The sequence below is a fragment of the Lutra lutra genome, chromosome 1 (genome assembly GCF_902655055.1).
Source record: "Lutra lutra chromosome 1, mLutLut1.2, whole genome shotgun sequence".
In the NCBI taxonomy this organism is placed as follows: domain Eukaryota; kingdom Metazoa; phylum Chordata; class Mammalia; order Carnivora; family Mustelidae; genus Lutra; species Lutra lutra.
Window position 1 is genome coordinate 112,761,726 of NC_062278.1, and position 22,196 is coordinate 112,783,921.

The window sequence follows — 22,196 nt, forward strand, 5'->3', positions numbered from 1 at the left end:
CCATCACCGGTGCGGATTTGTGCTTTTACATGTTTGTGAGGTATCATGGTAGGTGCTGAAGTTCCCTAGGAATCATGGGACAATGCTTGGTATAGTCTTTGCACCAGAAGATGTGTTCAGGGGGCTAATTTGATGCCTCTAAACTGAAGCCATAACCCAGAGGTTTCTTTCAGATCTTGTATGTCCTTGACTGGATGAATGTCAGTAGCATCATGACCGTAGCTGTCTACACCATTTATATAGTTACTGAGGTCATAAGGTGTCACATGGAAACATGCAAAGAGCATAAGGTAAAACTGAGATTTAGAAAATGAAACTAGCTCATTCATAGTCACACAGCATTAAGCGTCAGAACAAAGACTCTAATAAAATTATACATGACATCCTATTCTTTGCATTTTTCACTATATTCTGTTACATCATATGCTATCTTTCGTGGTGAGCCTAAGTAACTAATAGAATGCTCCTGGTCATAAAGGCATCTATATTCTCCATAATTATTCTAATGACATTTGACAGAACAGAAGATGACAGATTTTCATAGGTCTCTCATACTAAAGTCTTTGCTGAGAAGCACTGCCTTAGTTCTACCTTTGGAGAGACTTCTTAGTTGCAGATTTATCTTCTTAAGATATCACCAGTGGAGCTTAAGAGAGAAGGTTGGCTGAATTTGTATACTTATTTATTTATTTATTTTCTTTTTAAATTTAAATTCAATTAGCCAACATATAGTGTATCGCTAGTTTCAGATGTAGTGTTCAATAATTCGTCAGTTGCTTATAACACCCAGTGTTCATCACATCACATGCCCTCCTTAATGCCCATTACCCAATTACCCCATCCCCTCACCCACCACCCCTTTAGCAACTCTCTGTTTCCTATAGTCGTGTCTCATGGTTTTTCTCACTCTCTGATGACTTCCTATTGAGTTTTCCCTCCCTTCCCCTATTATCCTCTTTTCTATTTCTTATATTCCATGTATGAGTGAAACCATATGATAATTGTCTTTCTCTGATTGACTTATTTCACTCAGCCTAATACTTCCAGTTCCATCCAGGTCGATGTAAATAGTAAGTATTCATCCTTTCTGATGGCTGAGTATGAACTTGTATATTTAGAAGTATGCTACATTTCTGAGAAATGTCATTGTCATGCTCAAATTGATTGGTTATTTAGAAATAGGGTCCCTCTTGAATTTCACGCTTAAACTTCATTTGAGGTTTCCCTAAGGTAAAAGAATATAAAGTGTACTTATTAGAGAAGCTATCTTGACATATTTCATTGCCTTTGGATAAAAGCAAAATTGCACCAAGCACATAAATTGACACATGAAGCAGTAAATAATTCCATAATAATTCCATTGTACAAGTTGTTTGAATGGACTATAGCCAGAGTGCTCCATTAACCAGCATGCATAGAATATTCACTGAGCTTAGAGCTTATTACCAGGCCAGGGGGAAAAAAAGAGAGAGAGAGAGAAAGAAAGAAAAGAAACAGAATGAAGGAACGTATGGGGGTGAGGGATGATAAATGTCAGCATAGCAGCTGGGAAGGTGAGAGATTAGAAAAGGAACTTTAGAGGTATGTACAATATGTTTCTTTTCCTCTTTTCTTTTCTTTTTTTTTCTTTGTGGGGGAAGGATTAAATTTAAAAAAATGGTTCAGTGTCAGCTTTCAAACATAATGATCAAAAATCTGAGAAGTGGGCAGTAGAATGAACCAGACTCTTTTCTTATTTCCTTTTGAAAATAGAATCTCAGAGATCAGCCAATGGGAAAGTGGGGTGGTATATGTCTATGTGTGAGATTGTGTTTATACACATCTCTACTTGGATAAACACCCAGAAGCCACAATAGCATTCCCAAAGGTATTCTTCCTTAATACAGGAAGTGACAGCTTTGTGAAGGTACCACAATTAAGCTCTGGGTTTTTATTCTAGATCCCAGGATTTAATTTCTAGAAGAAATGAGAGCTCTATGATGTTCCATGGGGCTGTTTAGAATTACAGGCAACTTAGTTTTAAAGCTTGTTGAATGCAAAGCACCTGAGCTTAGCTTAACCTCCAGGAATCTCTTGCATTTAGAAATGTCTAAAACCACAAACCATAAATTCTGATGGGCACATGTAAAAGAAGAGACCACAGGAATTACAGTTTTGTTATTCAACGTGGCCACACTCTCCTGCCACAACTTCCCTCCCATCACTCCCAAGCTTCCTCTTGTTTTCGCACTTGGGTTTACCAGATGACCAGGCCTGGGTTATACCAGGTAGTGTGTGAAAAGACAGGCATAATTCCTTTATGAGCTTTGATATGTTTGTTTCTGCAACTTTCCTGCATGGAATGTGTGCAGAGAACAGAGAACCAAAGCTGAAGTCACAGATATTTTGAATAGATCATCATCCCTCTTAAGGATCATATATATGCTACTGTTCTTGATGTCCCATGTCTCTTCTCAGTCATTTCCTGCTTGCATTTTTTTTTTCTTTTTTGTGGAAACTGGAACTGCTGTCATTCCCCTCCTTCCTGAAACTTCCTGCCACCTTAGCACTTCAGTTCCTGTCTGACCACCTTGAATCTTCCTGTCTCTTTCCCATTTAACCATTATCATCGGAATATTGGCATGAGATTAATATCCCTATTTCCATCCCTGGCTTTGGTCCTCAGCACCAAGTCACATTTCCAGCAAGGCATTTCCAAATAGGATTCTCAACAACACCCAGAACTCATCATGTTTGGAACCAAATTTATCCTTTCATTCTCACCTCCTAAATTCCTGGAATAATCAATAAGTTAGTAGGCAAGTCATTTAGCATCATTATAAAGGTTAACTGAGACACTACCTTACTTTCCCATCCTTTTCTTTTTGTGTTAATCTAATGGCAATGGCTAATCTAAAGGAAATTCCTTTCTTGTAGGAGACAAGGAGAAGGTCTTAGGATCTACTGGGGGAGTCTGGAACAGCAGTCCCTCTTTTCCCGCTGGAACCCATGGTCCACTGAGGTGCCTTATGCGACCTTCACTGAGCACCCTATGAAGTATTCCAATGAGAAGTTCCTCGAAATTTGTGAGGTAGGCAGTTTGGGCATCACTCTTAGATCACCTTTGATGATGAAGCTATGTGCTTCTAAAACATGTACTGTTCCAGAATACAAACAAAAAAAAGGTAAGATACAACCTGGGTTTATACAGATACAAACTTTACAAGTTTTGCAGTATTTTTTAGTAAACAGTGGAGCTGTTTTATTTATTAAAAATATAAAGTGTCAGGGTGTCTAGGTGGCTCAGTGGGTTAATCCTCTGCCTTCGGCTCAGGTCATGATCTCAGGGTCCTGGGATCAAGCCCCGCATTGGGCTCCCTGTTCAGCAGGGAGCCTGCTTCCCCCTCTCTTCTCTGCTTGCTTCTCTGCTACTTGCGATCTCTCTCTCTGTCAAATAAATAAATAAAATCTTTTAAAAAATAAAAAATATAAAAAGGATGAATCCCCAAGTTTTGTAGCAACATGGACGGGACTGGAAGAGATTATGCTGAGTGAAATAAGTCAAGCAGAGAGAGTCAATTATCATATGGTTTCACTTATTTGTGGAGCATAACAAATAGCATGGAGGACAAGGGGAGATGGAGAGGAGAAGGGAGTTGAGGGAAATTGGAAGGGGAGGTGAACCATGAGAGACTATGGACTCTGAAAAACGATCTGAGAATTTTGAAGGGGTGGGGGGTGGGAGGTTGGGGGCACCAGGTGGAGGGTATTGTAGAGGGCACGGATTGCATGGAGCACTGGGTGTGGTGCAAAAATAATGAACACTGTTATGCTGAAAAAAATAAAAAAAAATTAAAAAAAAAATAAAAAATATATAATGCTTATATTAACCATATTGATTCCTCCTTGCTAATTTCTTACCAAAAATTAGAGTGTAATATTATTTAAAAATCACAATACTTGTGTCTGACTCTGTTTATTGCCGAAAGGATACATATAATTTTACGTATGTCATTAAATTCTAATTATTTTATTCAGAGAAGGAGTGTGGGATACTATGAAGTAAAGTCAGATATGGCTCTTTGGTCATGTTTGTCATTTTTCTTTCTGGACCTTGGTAGTCTCTTCTCTAAAATGGACATAATGATGATCACTGCCCTTCCTCCTAACTTCATTGGAGCACTGTAAGGGTAAATGGGATAATGTGTATATAAATGCTCCATACACGGTAAAGCAATCAGGAGTTAATTAAGAGTATTTTTATGTCTTTCCATCTCACCTCCCCAAATAGATTTTATCAGGGAGGGATAGTGGCAGGGAGAGTCTTTCTACTCTTCTTTCATCCCCCCTAGGGAAATTCAGGCAGTGCTAGCACACTAAGTAGGCAGGAAGTAAAACAATTAGAGCTATAAATGCAGAGAAAGATCAGACTTTTATATTTTCAGTAAAATCCATATACACATAGGAGTGTGCTTATAGGCCAGAGATAAACCTGGAGACCATAAGCCCCTAACTTCATTGGAGCACTGTAAGGTTAAATGGGATAGATGAAGAAATTCTTGCCTTCTCTGTCCTTTCTACATTTACTTTTATATGCTGTCATTCACTTCCAAACATCACAACTCTCTATTTGGTATAAATTCAAAAATTAGCAACATACATCTAAAGTCCTTCTGTGAAGGGATGGCATGCATTGCATGGCCTATGTTGTTTCCAACACACCTATTCATGCAAGTATGCATATGTATAAAAATATTTTTGATTGATAAGCCCCCTATTTTAAAAAGGAGTAATGCAGTAATGATTATAGGATAGATGGAGTCTTCATTCTCCCTCATATATAGATGGAGTTGGCTTAAATCCCTTCTGCTCTCAGAAAGATCAATGGTCTTTACAAGATTGATGCAAACGTCCTCAGGGGCTTATGGTCTCCAGGTGAACCTCCAGCTAATTGCAGGCACTGAGTTAGTTCATTGTATGGATCATACATTGTATGTACATTGTATGGATCATGTTAATAGTCCAGTTTCACGATGCTGCAAGCCCAAGCTTCATCATCAACATCAGCCCCTAACTCTACCACCCAAAAGCAACAAAACAGAACAAAATGAAAACCAATGAGAACAACAAAAACCATTACACAAAGGCATTGATGTGAGAGTAGACTTGCTGAGGGTTTCAGGGAGATGGAGTGGGAATTTATATCATAATGAGTCCAAACTTCACAGGGAATATCAGGTGTCCCTGTTTTTAAAATTCTTATTAATTATAATACTCTGATACATTGCTTCACAATCCTTTCTCCTCTCCTCTGGATCCTGTCTTCCTCCTCCCCAAATGCTTGCCTTTTCTCTTCCTCTTTCCCTTCTTCTCCTTTCTTTTTCTTTCTCCTTTTTCTTTTTTTCCCCCTTCTTCTTCTTCTCCTCCTCCTTCTTCTTTTCTTCTTATTAACAGTTCAGATTATTTTGTCTGTTTCTTTTTTTCTAACACCTGCTAATCCAACCCCAAATGCTTAATAATGTACTTTTCCAAAGTAATCTCCCACCTTTAAAGAAAGTCTAGTTCTGGTCATTAAAATAATATGTATTTTGCATTAATAGTAATTGTATTTTATTGTAAGTTAAAATAAATACCAACAGCCTTGGTTTCTACATCCATCACTTTCTGAGCCAAGTCTCTTATTCCTCATATCTGATGCATTAAGTGCTTACGCCTGGAGTGTCCTTTGCTGGAATACATTCAGGGTAAGGGATTAAAGAATAAGTTCTATTCACTGCAGAGAAATGGCACTGCATTACTCTAATTTCTGATGGTACTTTGTTTTATTCTGATATATATATATATAAATACAATAAAATAATTTTAAAAGTGGGACGCCTGGGTGGCTCAGTTGGTTAAGCAGCTGCCTTCGGCTCAGGTCATGATCCCAGCGTCCTGGGATCGAGTCCCACATTGGGCTCCTTGCTTGGCGGGGAGCCTGCTTCTCCCTCTGCCTCTGCCTGCCATTCTGTCTGCCTGTGCTCGCTCGCTCTCCTCTCTCTCTGACAAATAAATAAAATCTTAAAAAAAAAATAATTTTAAAAGGAAGATAAGAAGCAAAATGTCAAATGGAGGGATAGAATAATTGACTCCCAAATACCATGAATGTGGTTAGTAGAATGGAATATTAATTTTACACAAGCCTTCTTATTAGTCAAGGCTAAAAGGAAAACTCAATATTTATAAAGCTCTTGTTAGATGGGAGTAAGATAGCAGGTATGTGTGTGTGCACTCGAGCTCCCATGTGTGGATGTGAGTATAATGAATGGTTGTTTACTTGGTTGGTTTTCAGTCAAACTATTTTGTGGATCTGTCAAGTGTATTTCCTTTAAGGTTTTTCTCTTAATCTACTCTTCCAAAGCTTTTTTTTTTTTTTTTACTTCCTGGCAACAGTCTGGCATTTTTCATTTGCCAAACTATTTCTTATTCAAAGGCCACCCCAAGTCCTGATTCTCTATGAAAACAAATGATCTCCATCTGTGATGTCAGATGATGAATACTCTGATCCAGTTCTTTGAGTCTTAATTTCTCTTTTGTTGTTGGTTTTATGTCACAATATTATTTGTGTTTAGGATATTTTCCAAGATGGGCCTTGATTAACACTCAGTTATATTAATGTAAATGAGTAAATAAGAAGAAAGATGATTCTGTGGACATATAATTCCTTTTATGTGAGTATTTTGGCATAACATAAGATTTTAAAAGGATGATATAAACTAGTTTTTCCATTCCCCTTATAAATAAATTGGGAAAAAGTGGAAAAATATGGGGAAATTGCATAACTAAATTGAATACCTGAAGTAATTTAACTCAATTTAACAAGTCTATTATAGCAGAGAAAAAGGAATCCTATAGAGCTGGGTTACATATAGTCAAAATTTTCAAATTATGTACAATCCAATGGAATAACTTATTTAAGAAATACGTTAAAAAATCCAAATTTATTCTTACTCAGAATCTTTTCTTGTATGGCACCTGAGATCTCTTTATTCAACAAGTATTTTCTGACATCTACAAAGTATAGGTATTATTGTTCAGGATACAAACATAAATGAGACAAGATTCATATCTTTGTGGAAGACATTGTTTAACAGAGGAGGCAGATAAAAATGCAAAGATTTTTAAATGAGTACTAAGTTGATTAAACTAGAAGTTTAGATCAAATGAAGAGGAGTGGAGGCACATGAAGGTACAAGTAACAGTCGTAGAAACAGGGTAATTTATTTTTATCTGGAGTTTATGGAATTTTATCTTATATATTCCTATCATAATTATAATGGCTCAAATAATAGGCATAAGGGCTTAAGTTAAGGTCAGTAAGAATGGAGAGAAAATAAAGAAATTTTGAGATATTCAAGACAGAATTAATGGAAGCAGGTAACTTACATGATATAGTAGGTGGAGGAGAGAAAGAGGTTGAAGATGATGTAGTTTCTGGTTTGGGTAGATGGTGATTCCATCAATTTCAATGGGGAAAACCGAAAGGAGAGTACGTTTGGAGGTTCAGTGTAGGACTTGTTGAGTTTAGGACGTCATGGAACATGGAGTTTAGTTGGTTTCAGGCAGCTAGAAATTTAGGTCTGAAGCTCAAGAGAGAAAGAAAAACTGGTAATAGAGGTCTCAAATCATATAACTTTGGGTCAAAGCTGAGTCATGGGCTTTGCTGGTCAGGCAGTTACCACAGGAAAGATCATCAATGGACACATTAATTAAATCCAAATTCATACGATCTCTAAGTCTCTTAACACTTATCTAAAAAATTACTATCAAATTTATGCAATACAGCTTCAAAATACATCCTTTTTTTCTTGTATTCATCTCACTAACTCTATAGCACTCTACATCTGGCAGATATGATGGTCAAATGGCCTCTTTCCAGACATTCTTGCTTATCTCCGAGCCTCACCAACCCGTTTCAATCTGTGTATGCATATACTTTGCATTACTCATTTAAAACAGATGTAAAAATAGGAAATAATCATTTTTTGGCATTGACTTTCTTGTTACAAGATATAAAACAATCTCATGTAATATTGTATAATCAGACGATATTTATTGATTACAGTTTGCATGTTTTCATGTAATTCCACTAACAAAAATCCTGTGAGGTCAAGATAGCTATCTCTATTTTTAAAATGAGTGTACTTAGAGTGATTAAATGAATTGACTAAGGTATTACAATAAAATGCTCTATTGCCAACCTAATCAATTTACTAGTAAGTGAGGAAATGGGTATAAACCTGAAGAAATTCTTTGTGCATATGTGTATGTGTGTATTGATTGATGTAATGGAATGTGATATATTATACTTATGACAAGACTCAATTATCCTTGATTATTTCATCCACTCTATATCTGTAATTTGTAGTCTCATTTCCCCTGTTTTAACTATTGCCTTGCTGGGTTCTTAGGATGTGTGGACAGTCTTGCTGGGGTGAACTAATGACCTAGTCCAGAGGTGGTGAATAATAGTGAATGGGTCATGAATGATCTATAATCAAATTAAAGGGATCTATAGACCAATCATTTTTACTCTTTTCTGGCATATTTACCCTTCTTTTCAAGGGAAGTATGAAAGTGAATTCATGTTTTGGCAATCAAATGTAACTTTACATCCTTAGTTCCTTAGTTTCCCTTCACACCAATTTGACAAATATTCATTGAATTGCCCATTTAGCATTTAGCATGAATACTACATGCTAAACAATGTGCTAGTAAGCTGGGATACTGAGAAGAATAAAACAGATTCTGCCCTCCAGACACTTAGAGAGTAGAGGGAGAAAGCAAAAAAAAAGGTAATTAACAAATTATAATTTAATATGCTAAGACGGTTAATAGAGGGACTCACAAGTTTCTACGGTAGCCCAGAAGAGGGAAAAAGTAAATCCGAAAGTTAACAAGTATGATAACATTTGAAGTGAAACTCAAAGTATGAGTGATGTAAGCATCAAAGGATGCGAGAACAAACATTTTAAAATAAAAGAAAGGTGGCTGGAACCTGCAAATTACCAAGGTATATGAAATGTTCTTGAATAAAGAATAGCTCGTTTTAGCTAGAATTTAGAACAAGTGTGTGTTGATCGGGAAGAGTTGGGGGAATGGAATAGGAAGAGGATGAAAATCAGGATGTAGAGGAACCTCTCTTAGAGGAAAGAAACTTCTGTCTCAGCCTCCTTTTTCTCTCTACACACCTGAACATACCCACAATGACAGCGTCTCCATAAAAATAATTCCAGGTGAAATGTACCAGGATGATAGAAACATTCTATCCAGTTGTGTGGCTTTTCAATTGGTTTCCAGGATTGGGTGTTGGATGGACTTGCTCTTTATCCCAGCATACTTCACTTCCTACAGAGGGAAACTTATAGCCTGAAGGTTTGGAAAACTGCTCAGCTGAGGAATGTGGGCCTGCAGGCATGAAACCTGGTCTCTTTACCCAGTGTAAACAGGAAGCAAGTTATGGTTGTAATAAGGAAAACTGAGACTCTAGGCAGTGAACTGCTAGCAGACGGCACCTGAAGCAGCCCAGGAGCCCAGTCACTCAGCTGGTAAATAATTGCTATAGAGTCAAGAAGAACGTTCCAGGCTCCCACCACCCTCCCTCCCCCGCAACCTCCAATACACCCACCCACCCACACACACTGCTATACTTTACCCCAAGCAGCACTCAGCTCCTATGTAATTTGAGTTGTTAAAACTTGACCCTCTGTTTTTAAGACTGGAATAAAAGAAGGAGCCAAGGGTGGGTGTATAAAAGCTTTTAGAGAAAAGAATGTGGCTGGTGGCATTCATATCAGATGACACGGCGTTCCTGTCACACAGATTGAGTTCAGGTGCTTGAGATGCTCAAAAGCCAGCTTGGGGACTTGGCCTTTTGTCTGCCTTTCCTTCAATGTGCTACTTGTCACTTTGTCTTTATGGTCCCTCCTCCTTTTAGAGGGCTCACCAAAATGACTAGAAACGAAGTGCAGCTGACGCTAATGAAATGCCACGTTCATGGAGTATGAAATAGTGTCAACTTTTTCTTCCCAGCACTTAGATGCTGAGGCCACAGAGGCTTCTCTGAATGAAGCTGATGATGAGGACTGGAGAAGCATCCGGTCATCTAATCTAAAGACATTTGTCGAGCTAGGAAAAGATATCCTGACAGTCCAGAGGGTGTTTGCAATGGAAATGTCGAGGTGAATTGCATTTTGGTCTTCAAGAAGTCATAGTTTGATGATGATATTGTCAGTGATTTTTTGACAGTATTTGTTGATTCCTGGTAATAGGCTTCCTTAATGACCCTTGCAATATGTCTCCACATTCCAGCCTCATCTCATTCCATTTCCCCAGCCCTTCCTGAAATACATGAATATGTGTATCTGTACATGGAGAGCTTATACACAAACTCTTCAGTTATTAAAGTTGGTTTAATCTTCACAGCCACCCTCTGCCTTTGACCCTATTCATATTCTTTTTTTATGGAAAAGGAACGATGAAATTCAGAGAGGTTGAATAACTTGCTCACAGTCACACAGCTCATGAGTGCCTTATTTGCAGCCTAAGACTGGATCTTTTTGATCGAATACTCATGTTACATCATGCATACTTCCTTTAGTTCAGTGCTTTCCAACAGGGGATGATTTTTACCTCCTGGGGGACATTTAGCAATGTCTTAAGACATTTTTGGTTCTCACACCTGGGGTGGGGATACTATTGGTATCTGGTGGGGAGAGGCTATTGAGGATGCTTAACATCCTAAAATATAGAGGACATTGTCCCTCACAGCAAGGAATTATTTGGCACAAAGTAACAATAGTCCCAAGGTAAAGAAACCTTGGTTTACTTATATAGACAAACAGCCACACTTATGACTCTAATTCTTAGAAAACTGGATGAAATATTTAAGTGGAGATCTAAATGAAATCTGATAGAATAAAATATTAATTTTTACCTTCAGTAGATGGGAAGGCAAGTGAGAGAGATAGGATTTGCATTTGGTTTTGAAAAATGAATAGGAACATAGACAATATAGATCTTTGTGGACTTGAAAACACTGTCAGAGCTAGAGGTTGCTAGGCAAGCATAGTATAGTGTTTTTTAAAAATTTTTTAGAAGCAAAACACATTTTAAAAATAAAATCTTACTTGAAACCCAAATATATAAACCTGTTAAAAATAGAACAGCTCTAATTGATGTGATTGTAGCAACAGGCGTATGTTACTTCCTTGCCTTCCCATATCTTCTCCCCAAACCATCAGGAATATCTGTTGTTCCAACATTGTTAATAAGAACACTTTCTTTCTTTTCAAAAGAATCTTGGTTTGGATGATAAATCATATGGTCATCCAACCTATGAGGAAATCTGGTGTTCTAAGGAACATGGTGTGAAAATTCTGAGTATAATTTTTTTTCTGTCCTTCCTGAAAAATAAGGAACATAAATCCTTTGCTAAATATTAGAGTTTTACTGCTCATAATAATAGTATGTTATAGAAAAGAGGACTCTAACACTTAAGTCAGGAGGCTTGGGTCCAAGACTTTGCTCAGTTGCTTACAAATTATTTATTACTGGAAAAATCTCTGAAACACTTGGACCCTCAGTTTACCTATTAGATCCCCTATGTGTTACCCCCAATGCCTAGCATCTTGTCCAACAAAGCTTTCTGAATTTGTGGATTTCTTTTTTTTTTTTTTAAGATTTTATTTATTTATTTGACAGAGAGAGAGATCACAAGCAGGCAGAGAGGCAGGCAGAAGGGGAGGGGAGAGCAGGCTCACCTCTGAGCAGAGAGCCCGATATGGGGCTTGATCCCAGAACCCTGAGACCATGACCTGAACCAAAGGCAGAGGCTCAACCCACTGAGCCATCCAGGTGCCCCTGAATTTGTGGATTCCTAATCTCTGCCCTATAACCTATCTTGTGTAGGCTATTAACTTCACTTTATGAACTTTGTTCTTGACCTCAGGATCTATAATTATTATTTTGGAATCATTGACTATAGACACAGATCTATCATCTCTATATTTCTTCATGCCCCAGACTCATGTATCCAGCTGACATTAGAAATTACTTAGAGGCTTACTGGGTAGACACCTCAAGCCACACATCTAAAACAGAATCCTTGATCCCTGTACCTCACCAAGTGCAAGCTCTTCTCTCACCGAGTTTTCCCAACCCAATAATGAAATCACTTTCTATCCAGTTTCTCACACCAAAAATCTAGGTGTCTTCTTTGATTCTTCTGGCCTCTTCATCCTCTATATTTCCTTACACTGGTAATTTCTATGATTCTGCCTCAGGTAGTATTCCTAAGTCAACCAGTTCTCATGTTCTCCACTGCTCTTTTTGTCCAAGCCACCATAACCTCTTGCCTGGGCTAATGAAGTGATCTACAAATTCCTCTTAATCTTCCTGTTTCCATTCTTGACTCTAACAGTAAATTCTCCATAGAATAGCCAGGATTATTTAAAACAAAACAAAACAAAACAAAACAAAACAAAAAACAAACAAACAAAACCCCACCGAAACCCAAAAAACATACATCATTGAACTTATCTTTAAAATCACTTCGGGGCACCTGGGTGGCTCAGTGGGTTAAGCCGCTGCCTTTGGCTCAGCCCATGATCTCAGCGTCCTGGGATGAGCCCCACACCGGGCTCTCTGCTCACATCAGGAAGCAGGGGAGCCCTCTCTCTCTGCCTGCCTCTCTGCCTACTTGTGATCTCTCTCTCTCAAATAAATAAATTAAAAAAAAATCTTTAAAATCACTTCAAAGTCTTTATATGGCTCACAAGATGCTCTCTGCCTAAGATTTCACCTCAATCTCTTTTGTTTAATCACTATATTCTAGCTGTGTAGGATTTTTTCCCTGTTCCTTGAATAAACTAAGCTCATCCCTACCCCACAGCCTGTACAAGTGCTTTTATTTTCTCCCTGGACTACCATATGATTGCCTCTTTTTCATCCTTTGGGTCTCAGATCAAGTTTTACTTTTTCAGAAAGATGTGCCCTGAATTCAATATCTAAAATAACCCTCAATCCTATTACTTTACCCTTTTCCACATTTTATTTTCTCCTAGAATTTATCACCATCAAAATCACCTATATTTACTTTTTCTCATAGCACAAGATTGTAATATCCATGGGAACAGGATGACTATCTTGCCTCTTCAGTCACAGTGCTTAGAAAATGCCTGGTGAATAGTGTAGGTGTTTCATTAATATTTTTTGGATGATTTTAGAGCTTTTTAGTCTATTAGTGACATAGAGAGTCAGTTTACAGTATTAATACTGATATAAATAATTCATATATGCATAGAAAATTATAGCTGTTAAAACTAAAATGATAGCTGGTAACCTCACATAGTTAATAAATAAAGTGAAGAAGTGCATGTTTTTACATTAAGAAGCAAAATTTGGCCTGAAGAAAGTTAGTGTTAGTAGAGTTAAACACAAAATTAAATTGACAACTAAAAACACACTCAGGAAAATAATAATATTAAAAGTAATCTTCTCAGAAGAAAACTTAAAAATGACAAAACTTGAAATGGATAAAAATCAACTTTTTGATTTAATTGTATATAAATGAATTCATCCAATGGAAATTTTTCAGAAAAATAAAATGGAACAATTTATAAATTATTTCTTTCAGATGGAAAATTCTTCAGTGAACCCAACTGTCTTCATGTAATTCATGTCAGAAAACAGTCTTAATGAAAACTCAGTAATGCTGGCATAACTTTGGTGTAGGTTTATATTAAAAAATACAGAGATAAGAGAAACAAAGTGAAAGTGTCATCTTGCACCTGGTTTTCTTTGGAACTTTTCTCCTTGATCAAGTGAAAACTTTAATAATCTTGAGGAACTAATATTTAGGATTTTCTTTCAATTAAGAGTTTAAAGTCTTTTTATTTTGAAATAATTTTAGACTTACAGGAAATTGCAAAGATGGTAAAGTTTCCATGAACCTGTCATTAAAATTCTTCTAACAACTTACATAATAATATAATATAAAATAATATAATATAATAATCAAAACCTGGGAATTCAACAGTGGTACAATAATATTAAGTAAACTAGAGGCCTTATTCAAATTTTACTTTTTTTTGGTTGTTGTTTATTTGTTTGTTTTATGTTTCCTAACATCCTCTGTTTGTCCCAGGCTTCAGATCAGGATAACATATTATATTGAGCTATTCTGTCCCTTTATTCTCCTCCAAACTGTGACAGTCTCTCATTCTTCCTTTTTTTAAAAATTTAAATTGAATTAGCCAACATACAGTACATTATTAGTTTTGATATAATGTTCAATGATTTATTAGTAGCGTATAACACCCAGTGTTCATCATATCCTTCACTCCTCCTCTGTTTACATGATCTTAGCACTTTGGGTGAATACTGGTCAGTTGTTTTGTAGAATGTCTCTTAATTTGGGTTTGCCTGATGTTTTCTCATAATTGAATTGTGGTCTGCTTTTTTGGTGCAGATACTAGAGAGATGATGTTGTTTGTCTTTACTGTAGGCTCACAACGCGTATATGCCTTATTACTAGTGATGTTAACCTTGATCACTTGTTTAAAATGGTGTATGCTGGATTTCCCCTCTGCAAAGTCTGTATTTCTCCCTTTATAACTGATAAATAACTTGGGGGAGATACTTTGATGTTCAAGCCATGTTTTTTGAAATCCTGTTTTCTGAGTAGAATTTAATATATCCTTTGGCATCCAGAGAACTCTGTTACTTTTAAAAAGCTCATATCAGAGTTAAAAAATTGTATTTTGGAGTCTATGATTCATATTAAAGAAATTAGTATTCCAAATATGGAATTGAAGGGAATGGGACTGTGGAAGTCAAAGTCTTCTCTGCCTATAAATAATGAAAATATTTGCACCTATAAATACTATGCTTTATAAAACATTTTTGAATAATTAACTTAAATTCATAAGCAATCTGACGAGGTTGGCCTTTAGTATTATTATCCTCATCATTATTATTTTCCCATTTTCAGATGTATAAAGTAAGGCTCAGTGAGATTATATGGTTTTATCCAAGGTCTAACCATCAGTAACTGATAGGACAAGGAAACATACCTGGCCTTGTGTATCTAAGGCTAAGCATTTTCCTACTATACAGTGATGAAGTAGACATGGTTAGATAGCAGTGAGTTCCATATCATTGGATATGTCCATGGAGAGGGATGTGGCTTCTTGGTAAGGATGTGGCAAGGCATAACAACAGATGAATGGTGACTTGATAAGCTTAAGATCAATTCTGACCTTGAGAATATATGATTATTAAACATAGTGATTAAATGTCCATGGTATTAACTTATTCTTTCTTTTCTACTTCCTCTTTGGAAGTTGAAGAAGGATTACTTCTTTCTGCTTTTCTTATTCAATCAACTAAAACACTGGTGGAATGTGCTGAAAGAAAGGGTGTCCTTCCTTTTAGATGTGTGATTGTAGCTTGTATCTTTCAGAAGCAGCAATGTTTAGATCCATTTTAAGATCTCAAAGAGGATGTTGGAACTGCAAATAGTAATAAGAAGTACCTTCTATCTGTCATTGCTGTTACCATGGAGAACAAGCAAAACCCTACTTCTTTGTTAGTTACATTCTTTAGCCTCAGTGAAGTGAGTCCATTTTTTAAAATTAATGTTTTGGTATCACTCAATTACTTTAACTCTTACTTTAAAGAAAAATAGAGAGACAGGGGCACCTGAGTGGCTCAGATGGTTAAGTGTCCAACTCTTTTATTTTATTTTTTTTCTTTTAAGAATTATTTATTTATTTAATTGAAAGAGAGAGAGAGCATGAGAGAGGAGAAGGTTAGAGGGAGAAGCAAACTTTCCATGGAGCTGGGAGCCTGATGTGGGACTCAATCTCAGGACTCCAGGATCATTACCTAAGCTGAAGGCAGTCACTTAACCAACTGAGCCATCCAGGTGCCCTAAGTGCCCAACTCTTAATTTTGGTTCAGGTAACAATCTCTGGGTTGTGGGATTGAGCCCCTCCTCAGCCTCCATGCTCAACAGGGAGTCTACTTGAGATTCTCTCTCTCTCCCTCTGCTCCTCCTCCACTTGCACATGCACTTGGTCTCTCAAATACATAAATCTTAAAAAAAAAAAAGAAAGAAAAGTAGAGAGACAAATATATCTGTTTATTTGGAAAACCTAGAGATATTGAGGTAGTCCAGAAAACTATGTCGCTTTATCATCATAACCTTTTTTTTTAACTTCTGATATGATATTATCTAAAATCCATAGATCTCAATGCTTTTCAAAAGAATGAACTAAGGCTCAAAAGGGGAAATGAATTTACAATGTTACACAGAAAATTATAGAAGTTTTATTTGCATGGCTTTTTTTTTCTTATGGGTTAGGTTAACTAGCAATAATAGATACATTCTAAATTTTAAATGTTTTTTTTCTTACTGATAAGGAAACTAAGACTAGAATGAAGAAGTGGTTTGCCCAAGGGCAATATAAAATTAAGAACACAGGATAAGACCTATATGGAAAATTGTATTATAGAGAAGGACTACAGGCTTCTCTATCTTCATTGAATCATCAATCTTGTGTTAGTCCCTTAAAGCAAAGATTTGTCTCCTCATGGGCAAATGGGAAGAACAATGATCACTTTACATAGTATGCTTAATAATTTGAATTGATATAGGAATATGCTCTAATAAGAGTGTTAATTTAGATTAGTGGCCAGTTGCCTAGGAGACAGATTGTATCTCACTGTGAATAAGATTTTATTCCCCATGTTCTTTTTCACTGTGATGCAGAAAGTGGAGTTACTGTGGGTAAGTCATTTACCTTCCATGAACCTTGGTTTTCTAACATGGAAGTCATGATAGATTCTTTGACTTACCTAACACATTTATATAAGAAAGAGATCATGGAAATAAAAAGAGCTTATTGGATAAGATAAAAAAAGAAAAGATATGAGCTTTCCTACTTCATTTCCTTGCTTGTTGCTCTGTTTAGAATGCTCCCTGAATTACCTCCTCTTAATCCAATTCATCTTGGCTTGAACAAAAAAAGGAATTTTTCTTTTACTCACTTAACTTAAAAGTTCAGGGTCGACTGATCTAATAACTTGAATGACTTTGTCAAGAATTCATCTTTCTCTACATCTTAGTTCTTTCACTTTTGTGGGCTTATTTCTCAGTCAGGTTCTTACTATGTGTGGCAAAATGACCATGAATACCTCCAGGCTTGCATTCTATCACTTTTATAACAATACCGTTCATGTGCTCATTCTGAACCAATCTCTGTGACCAGAAAAATGGAGTCCTCTGATTGGCTAGGCCTGAACCATATGCTAAAGTCAGAGCCACTTAAACTCTGTGGGCTAAATGGGATAGGGTGGTTCTCCAAAGAACAAAGGAGGTACTCTTGTTGGAAGAAGTATCTCCCATGATAGAAAGGATGCTGGGTTGGAAAAAAACAACAGCTGTTGACAAGGCTTTTCCTAACCCCATTTTACCTAATGAAACCCTGTGAACCCTTTAAGGATTGTCTCGAGAGTTGCCTTTTGAGGTCATTTCTGATCCTCTCATTACATATGATTTCTCCTTCTTTTGTGTTACCTTAGCATCTTGTGCTTCTTTTGCTTTTTATTTTCACAAACTTTGTGTAATCGTTACAAGTTCATTTCTTAGGGGCACCTGGGTATCTCTGTCTGTTGAGCACCCGACTCTTGGTTTTGGCTCAGGTCATGCTCTTGGGGTCATGGGATTGAGCCCCACCTGGGGTTGCATGCTTAGCACCGAAGTCTGATTATCCCTCTCCCTCTACTCCTACTCTGCTCTCTCTGTCTCTCTCAAATAAATAAATAAAATCTTAAAAAAAAAAACAAACTTCATTTTTTAGATTATTATAGTATCACTTCTTTGGAGACAGAGACTCTATCTTACTTGTCATTAAATCTTCAGCAGCACCCAACAGGTATCTGATTCATAATAGACTACCAGCAAATATTTATTAAACTGACTTCTTAATGTTGTACAAATTATGAAGGATGAAAAATAAACAGGATGAGGCAGATGATTTCATTATGTACATAATCTATTGACTGATGAATTTATAAAAGACTAACAGAAGCAATGTTGATAATCTGGGAAACAATTTCTATATAAATAAGGATAGTTGCAGCCTCAGGAGAGTTGTCCACTTTGGGACTGGCTAGGGAGGAAGTGTCTCTGAACCTACTTTACATTTACTAACTGTGCCTTTTTTTCCTCTTCAGTTGTCTGGGTTCACGTCTAAGCTTGTTCCAGCTATCCAGAATGCCCACAAGAATTCCACTGGATCTGAAAGAGGAAACGGACTGATGGTGCTAACTGAACCCATTTTGATTGAAACCTACATGGGGCTGATGTCATTCATTGGAAACCGCAACAAACTTGGCTATTCCCTTGCCCGTGGGAGTATTGGTTTTTGAGATGTTCTTTGTGTTTAAGTATGTCATCCACTGATACATATTTATCAAAGATTCTGTTTCAGGCCACCATAGTTTTGGATTGAAACAATTCATTACTTCCTAATACTATAACATGATTTTGAATACTTAGTGTCTCAGGAAATCTAAAAGCTTGACTAGACTGATATGTGTACACTTCAGACCTCGTGTAAGTATGACCAAATTTCCTAAAACCAGAAAATACATTCTCTTAAGCTCATCAAATAATGTTATCAATGAATGCCTGATCATAAACTGAGGGTAGACTCTGGGTTCTTATTCTTCTGTCCTCTAAATGTAGGCATTTTCTGGATCTTAATCTTGAGTGCTTTGATTCTGACCTCCTCTTTCATTGGGGTCTGACTATATCATTTTAGCTACTCTTTTTGTGAGGATGAATTACAAGTCCATATTTATATCCCTGATATTGCTTCAAGATTCAGTTTTGTATTTTTTTCTGCTGATCATATATATCAGTGTTCAAACAGCCACTCACATTCAACATCTTCAAAATCCTAGAGTTCTCTGTGGCATTTTTATGGTTCCAGTCATCATCCCTGAAAGCCATCAGTTTTGATATATCTAAATTCCTTGCTAAATAATTTCATATAGTATCTTTCTTTGTCTGCTTGGACAGTTATTACAAAATTCCACAGACTGGGTGACTTATAAACAACGGAAATATATTTTTTGGGGGGCTGGAATTCAGAACAGGCTGCCATCATAGGCAGGTGAGGGCCCTCTTTCCAGGTGACAGACTTCTTGTCATATCCTCACATAGTAAGGGACAAGAGGGTTCTCTTGTGCTTCTTTTATTAATCTTATTCATGAGGGCTCTGCTTTCATGACGGAATCACCTCCCAGAGGCCACTTCTTAATACCATCACATTGGGTTTTAGGATTTCAGCATATGAATTTTGGGGTGACACAAACAGTCAGACCATAACAATACCAAATTTATGTATGGCTTAGCATTGTACCCCAATGCCCAGATATCAAACTTAAAGTTCATTCTTCTTTCAACCTTGTTCATGAACTCTTTTGCCTTTCCATTTTCATAGGTGTGTATTATTAGATCAAGTCTCTAATTCTGTTCCCCTGGATAATTTTGCCATTGCCTTTTACTTGGGATCTTTGATCTGAGGCTGACTCTGTTCTAATCCAGGCTGCATTTGGTTGCCAGATTTCTAAAGCACAATTTGACCCTATCACTCCCTGCTTAAGAACTTTTAATGGTTCATTTCTTCTGCAATTTTTTGTTCAAACATTTATTGCATTTTATTTTACAATAGCAGACACTTCTTCTATTGGAATATGTTTTAGACTCTTAATGTGTAGAACAGATAGAAGTAAGGCCACTAAGATTGAAGTGGACATGGGAATGCCTCGGATTCCTCTTTTTATGGGTCTCAGAGGTGCCCCCTGTGGAATGTTGATGGGTCCCAGAAGGTTTTGAAGAGCATGTTTTCAAAAATACTGTCCTATCTTATTCTGTTTCCTTTGCTCTTTTCTCTCATATTTTCTCTCTTCCTTTCCCTGATGAACAACTCAGGAGATTATCTCATCTGTTCTCATCTCTTTGAGTTTTTCTTTTTTCAATTTTACAATTTATTTTTTTTAATATATTTTGAAAAGTTTCTTTGAACGATGAACACCATAAATATTATTACAATCAGCTTTTCAAGTCTGTCTCAAGACTGAAAGTTAAGACACATTGGTTTGTATTCAAGTTAAAAATTCCAGCTATTTTTTTTGGGGGGGTGGCTTGTGAAGAGTTTATTTTTAAAGTCGCTTCTTCTAAAATTTTATTTCTTCAATTTCAAAGATTTGTCCTCTGATTCATTAACAAACATCAATTTGATGCAGACATTCAAAACCCACACCTTAAATAACCTTCATTTTATTTAGTCTTTGTCATTGTTTACTTCCATTAACATTTCTCTTTTTCTCTCTCTTTCCTCTTCGCAGCACCCACTTCCCCTCAATAGCAACCCCCCCACCATGATGGCAAATATTGTTATAGTCCCCAAGGCAGGGAACTTCTATTCAGACTGTAAAAGGAAATGTTGAAATCCTTAGCTGTCCTGTCAACAGTAGTGGAATGAAAAGTCGTTGGATTGTTTTGGCAGTGGTTCTGAAGCAGGCATAATTGGCAAATTATTATAACACTGTTGCCCGAAAATCCCTGTTTGCCTCAAGATAGTGGCATTTGTTGGCAGAAGCATCTGAAATGTCCAGCACATTCTTTTGAGTTACCATTTAAGGATCAGACTGACAATAGACTTCTTTCTGCACATTTGTCCCCCTTGTAACCTAGGACAGACTGTTCCCAAGTGACTTTCTAAAGAGCACAGTGCAGGCCCATCAATGCAAAAGATGAGAGGAGGGAGATGTCTCTTAGCCCTGAGGTCTAGCCTCTAACAAATAGGATAAGCATTTAATAACACTGAAACTGTTTGCTATGGAAAAGAATGAACTCAGGGATGATGACATGAGAATGCTTTGCACATTTCACAAAGACTGTCTAGTGTGATATCCCATAAACTGATATGTGGGACCTAAAATGCGGGCTATGACCAGAGAATGAAAGGATTCAGGAATCTAGAAAGAGCGTTAAGGTAAAAAAGAACTTCTTACAGGTAGGGATGTCGAAGATGGAATCGTTGCCCCTTGGAAGAGGGAGCCTGCCATCACTTGATGTAGGGCCTAGATGAAGTGGATATTGTGAACAGGATTGACAAATGGGTGATTGATATTACACTTTAAAGCTAGAGACCTCACTATGATCCTCCAACTAATTGTTACTAATGATTAGGCAATTAAATCATTTTTTCTTTGAAAAGAATTGAATCAGTCAAATGAGATCCTAGAAAATTATCTCAACTTTCCTAAGATTTAATTTCTTCATCTGTAAAATGGAGACAGTGATAACTTTTCTGCCCACTTCATAAAGATCTTGTAAGAACTGAATGAAATGAGGTTAAATTATTGTATTAAAACAAACAAACAAACAAACCAAGAAAACCCCAAAAAACCATTGAGTACCTGCCTGTAGAGTGATAAGACTTAGAAGCAGAAAGTAGGACAACATCCTAGGGAACTATATTTAGTTCCCCCTGGGAATTTTTCCTTGGTCACTATGGACCTACTGACCATCATTCTCCCATTTGATTCTTGGTGTTCTAACTTGGGTTCCATGTCCATAAGCTCAGATACAAACCACAGATCAGGGGACCTACTATAAGCCTGGACTGTTCATTCAGAGTGTCATCTGAACTGTACTAATAAAGTTTCTGAAAGGGACATCATTAATTTGGGAATATGGTTTTTTATAAGAGCCATTAAGTATCAGGCACATCATCATAAAAATGTCATGGTTGGCCATCTTCTTTATCTGATCTTTATCCCATTCAGGAAGTCCTTGATAAATCTCCTTTCAAAAACTGCTTGAACATCTTTATTGACAGATAGTTCAAGGTTTCTTGATATATCTTGGGTCATTCTGATGGTTAGAATATTCTTCTTCTTTTGATTAAGACTCTGTAACATCCACCTGCTGAGACTTCAGGGATTAAAAAAAAAATTATTTTGCTGGAGTGAGTTTAGCTTCAGTTTTCACACTGGGATACTGGGATGTGGGATACTTGGGTACAGAGGCGAGGTTGGTGGATTCTCTAATGTTTACAAGAAGGGTAGCTGTCAAGAATTGTTGAGCCTGACCTTCA

The 22,196-nt window shown here is 36.9% G+C and overlaps 1 protein-coding gene across 1 annotated transcript in view; it reads left to right on the plus strand.

The window, feature by feature from the left end:
• Positions 1–21,490, plus strand: part of TPRG1 (tumor protein p63 regulated 1) — a 172,064-nt gene extending 150,574 nt beyond the window's left edge. The window contains exons 5-6 of the mRNA XM_047732816.1: positions 2,917–3,070; positions 18,259–21,490. Of these exons, the coding sequence (XP_047588772.1) occupies positions 2,917–3,070; positions 18,259–18,453 (349 nt within the window). The 3' untranslated portion in view covers positions 18,454–21,490. The remainder of the gene's footprint in view (positions 1–2,916; positions 3,071–18,258) is intronic.
• Positions 21,491–22,196: the final 706 nt, after the last annotated feature.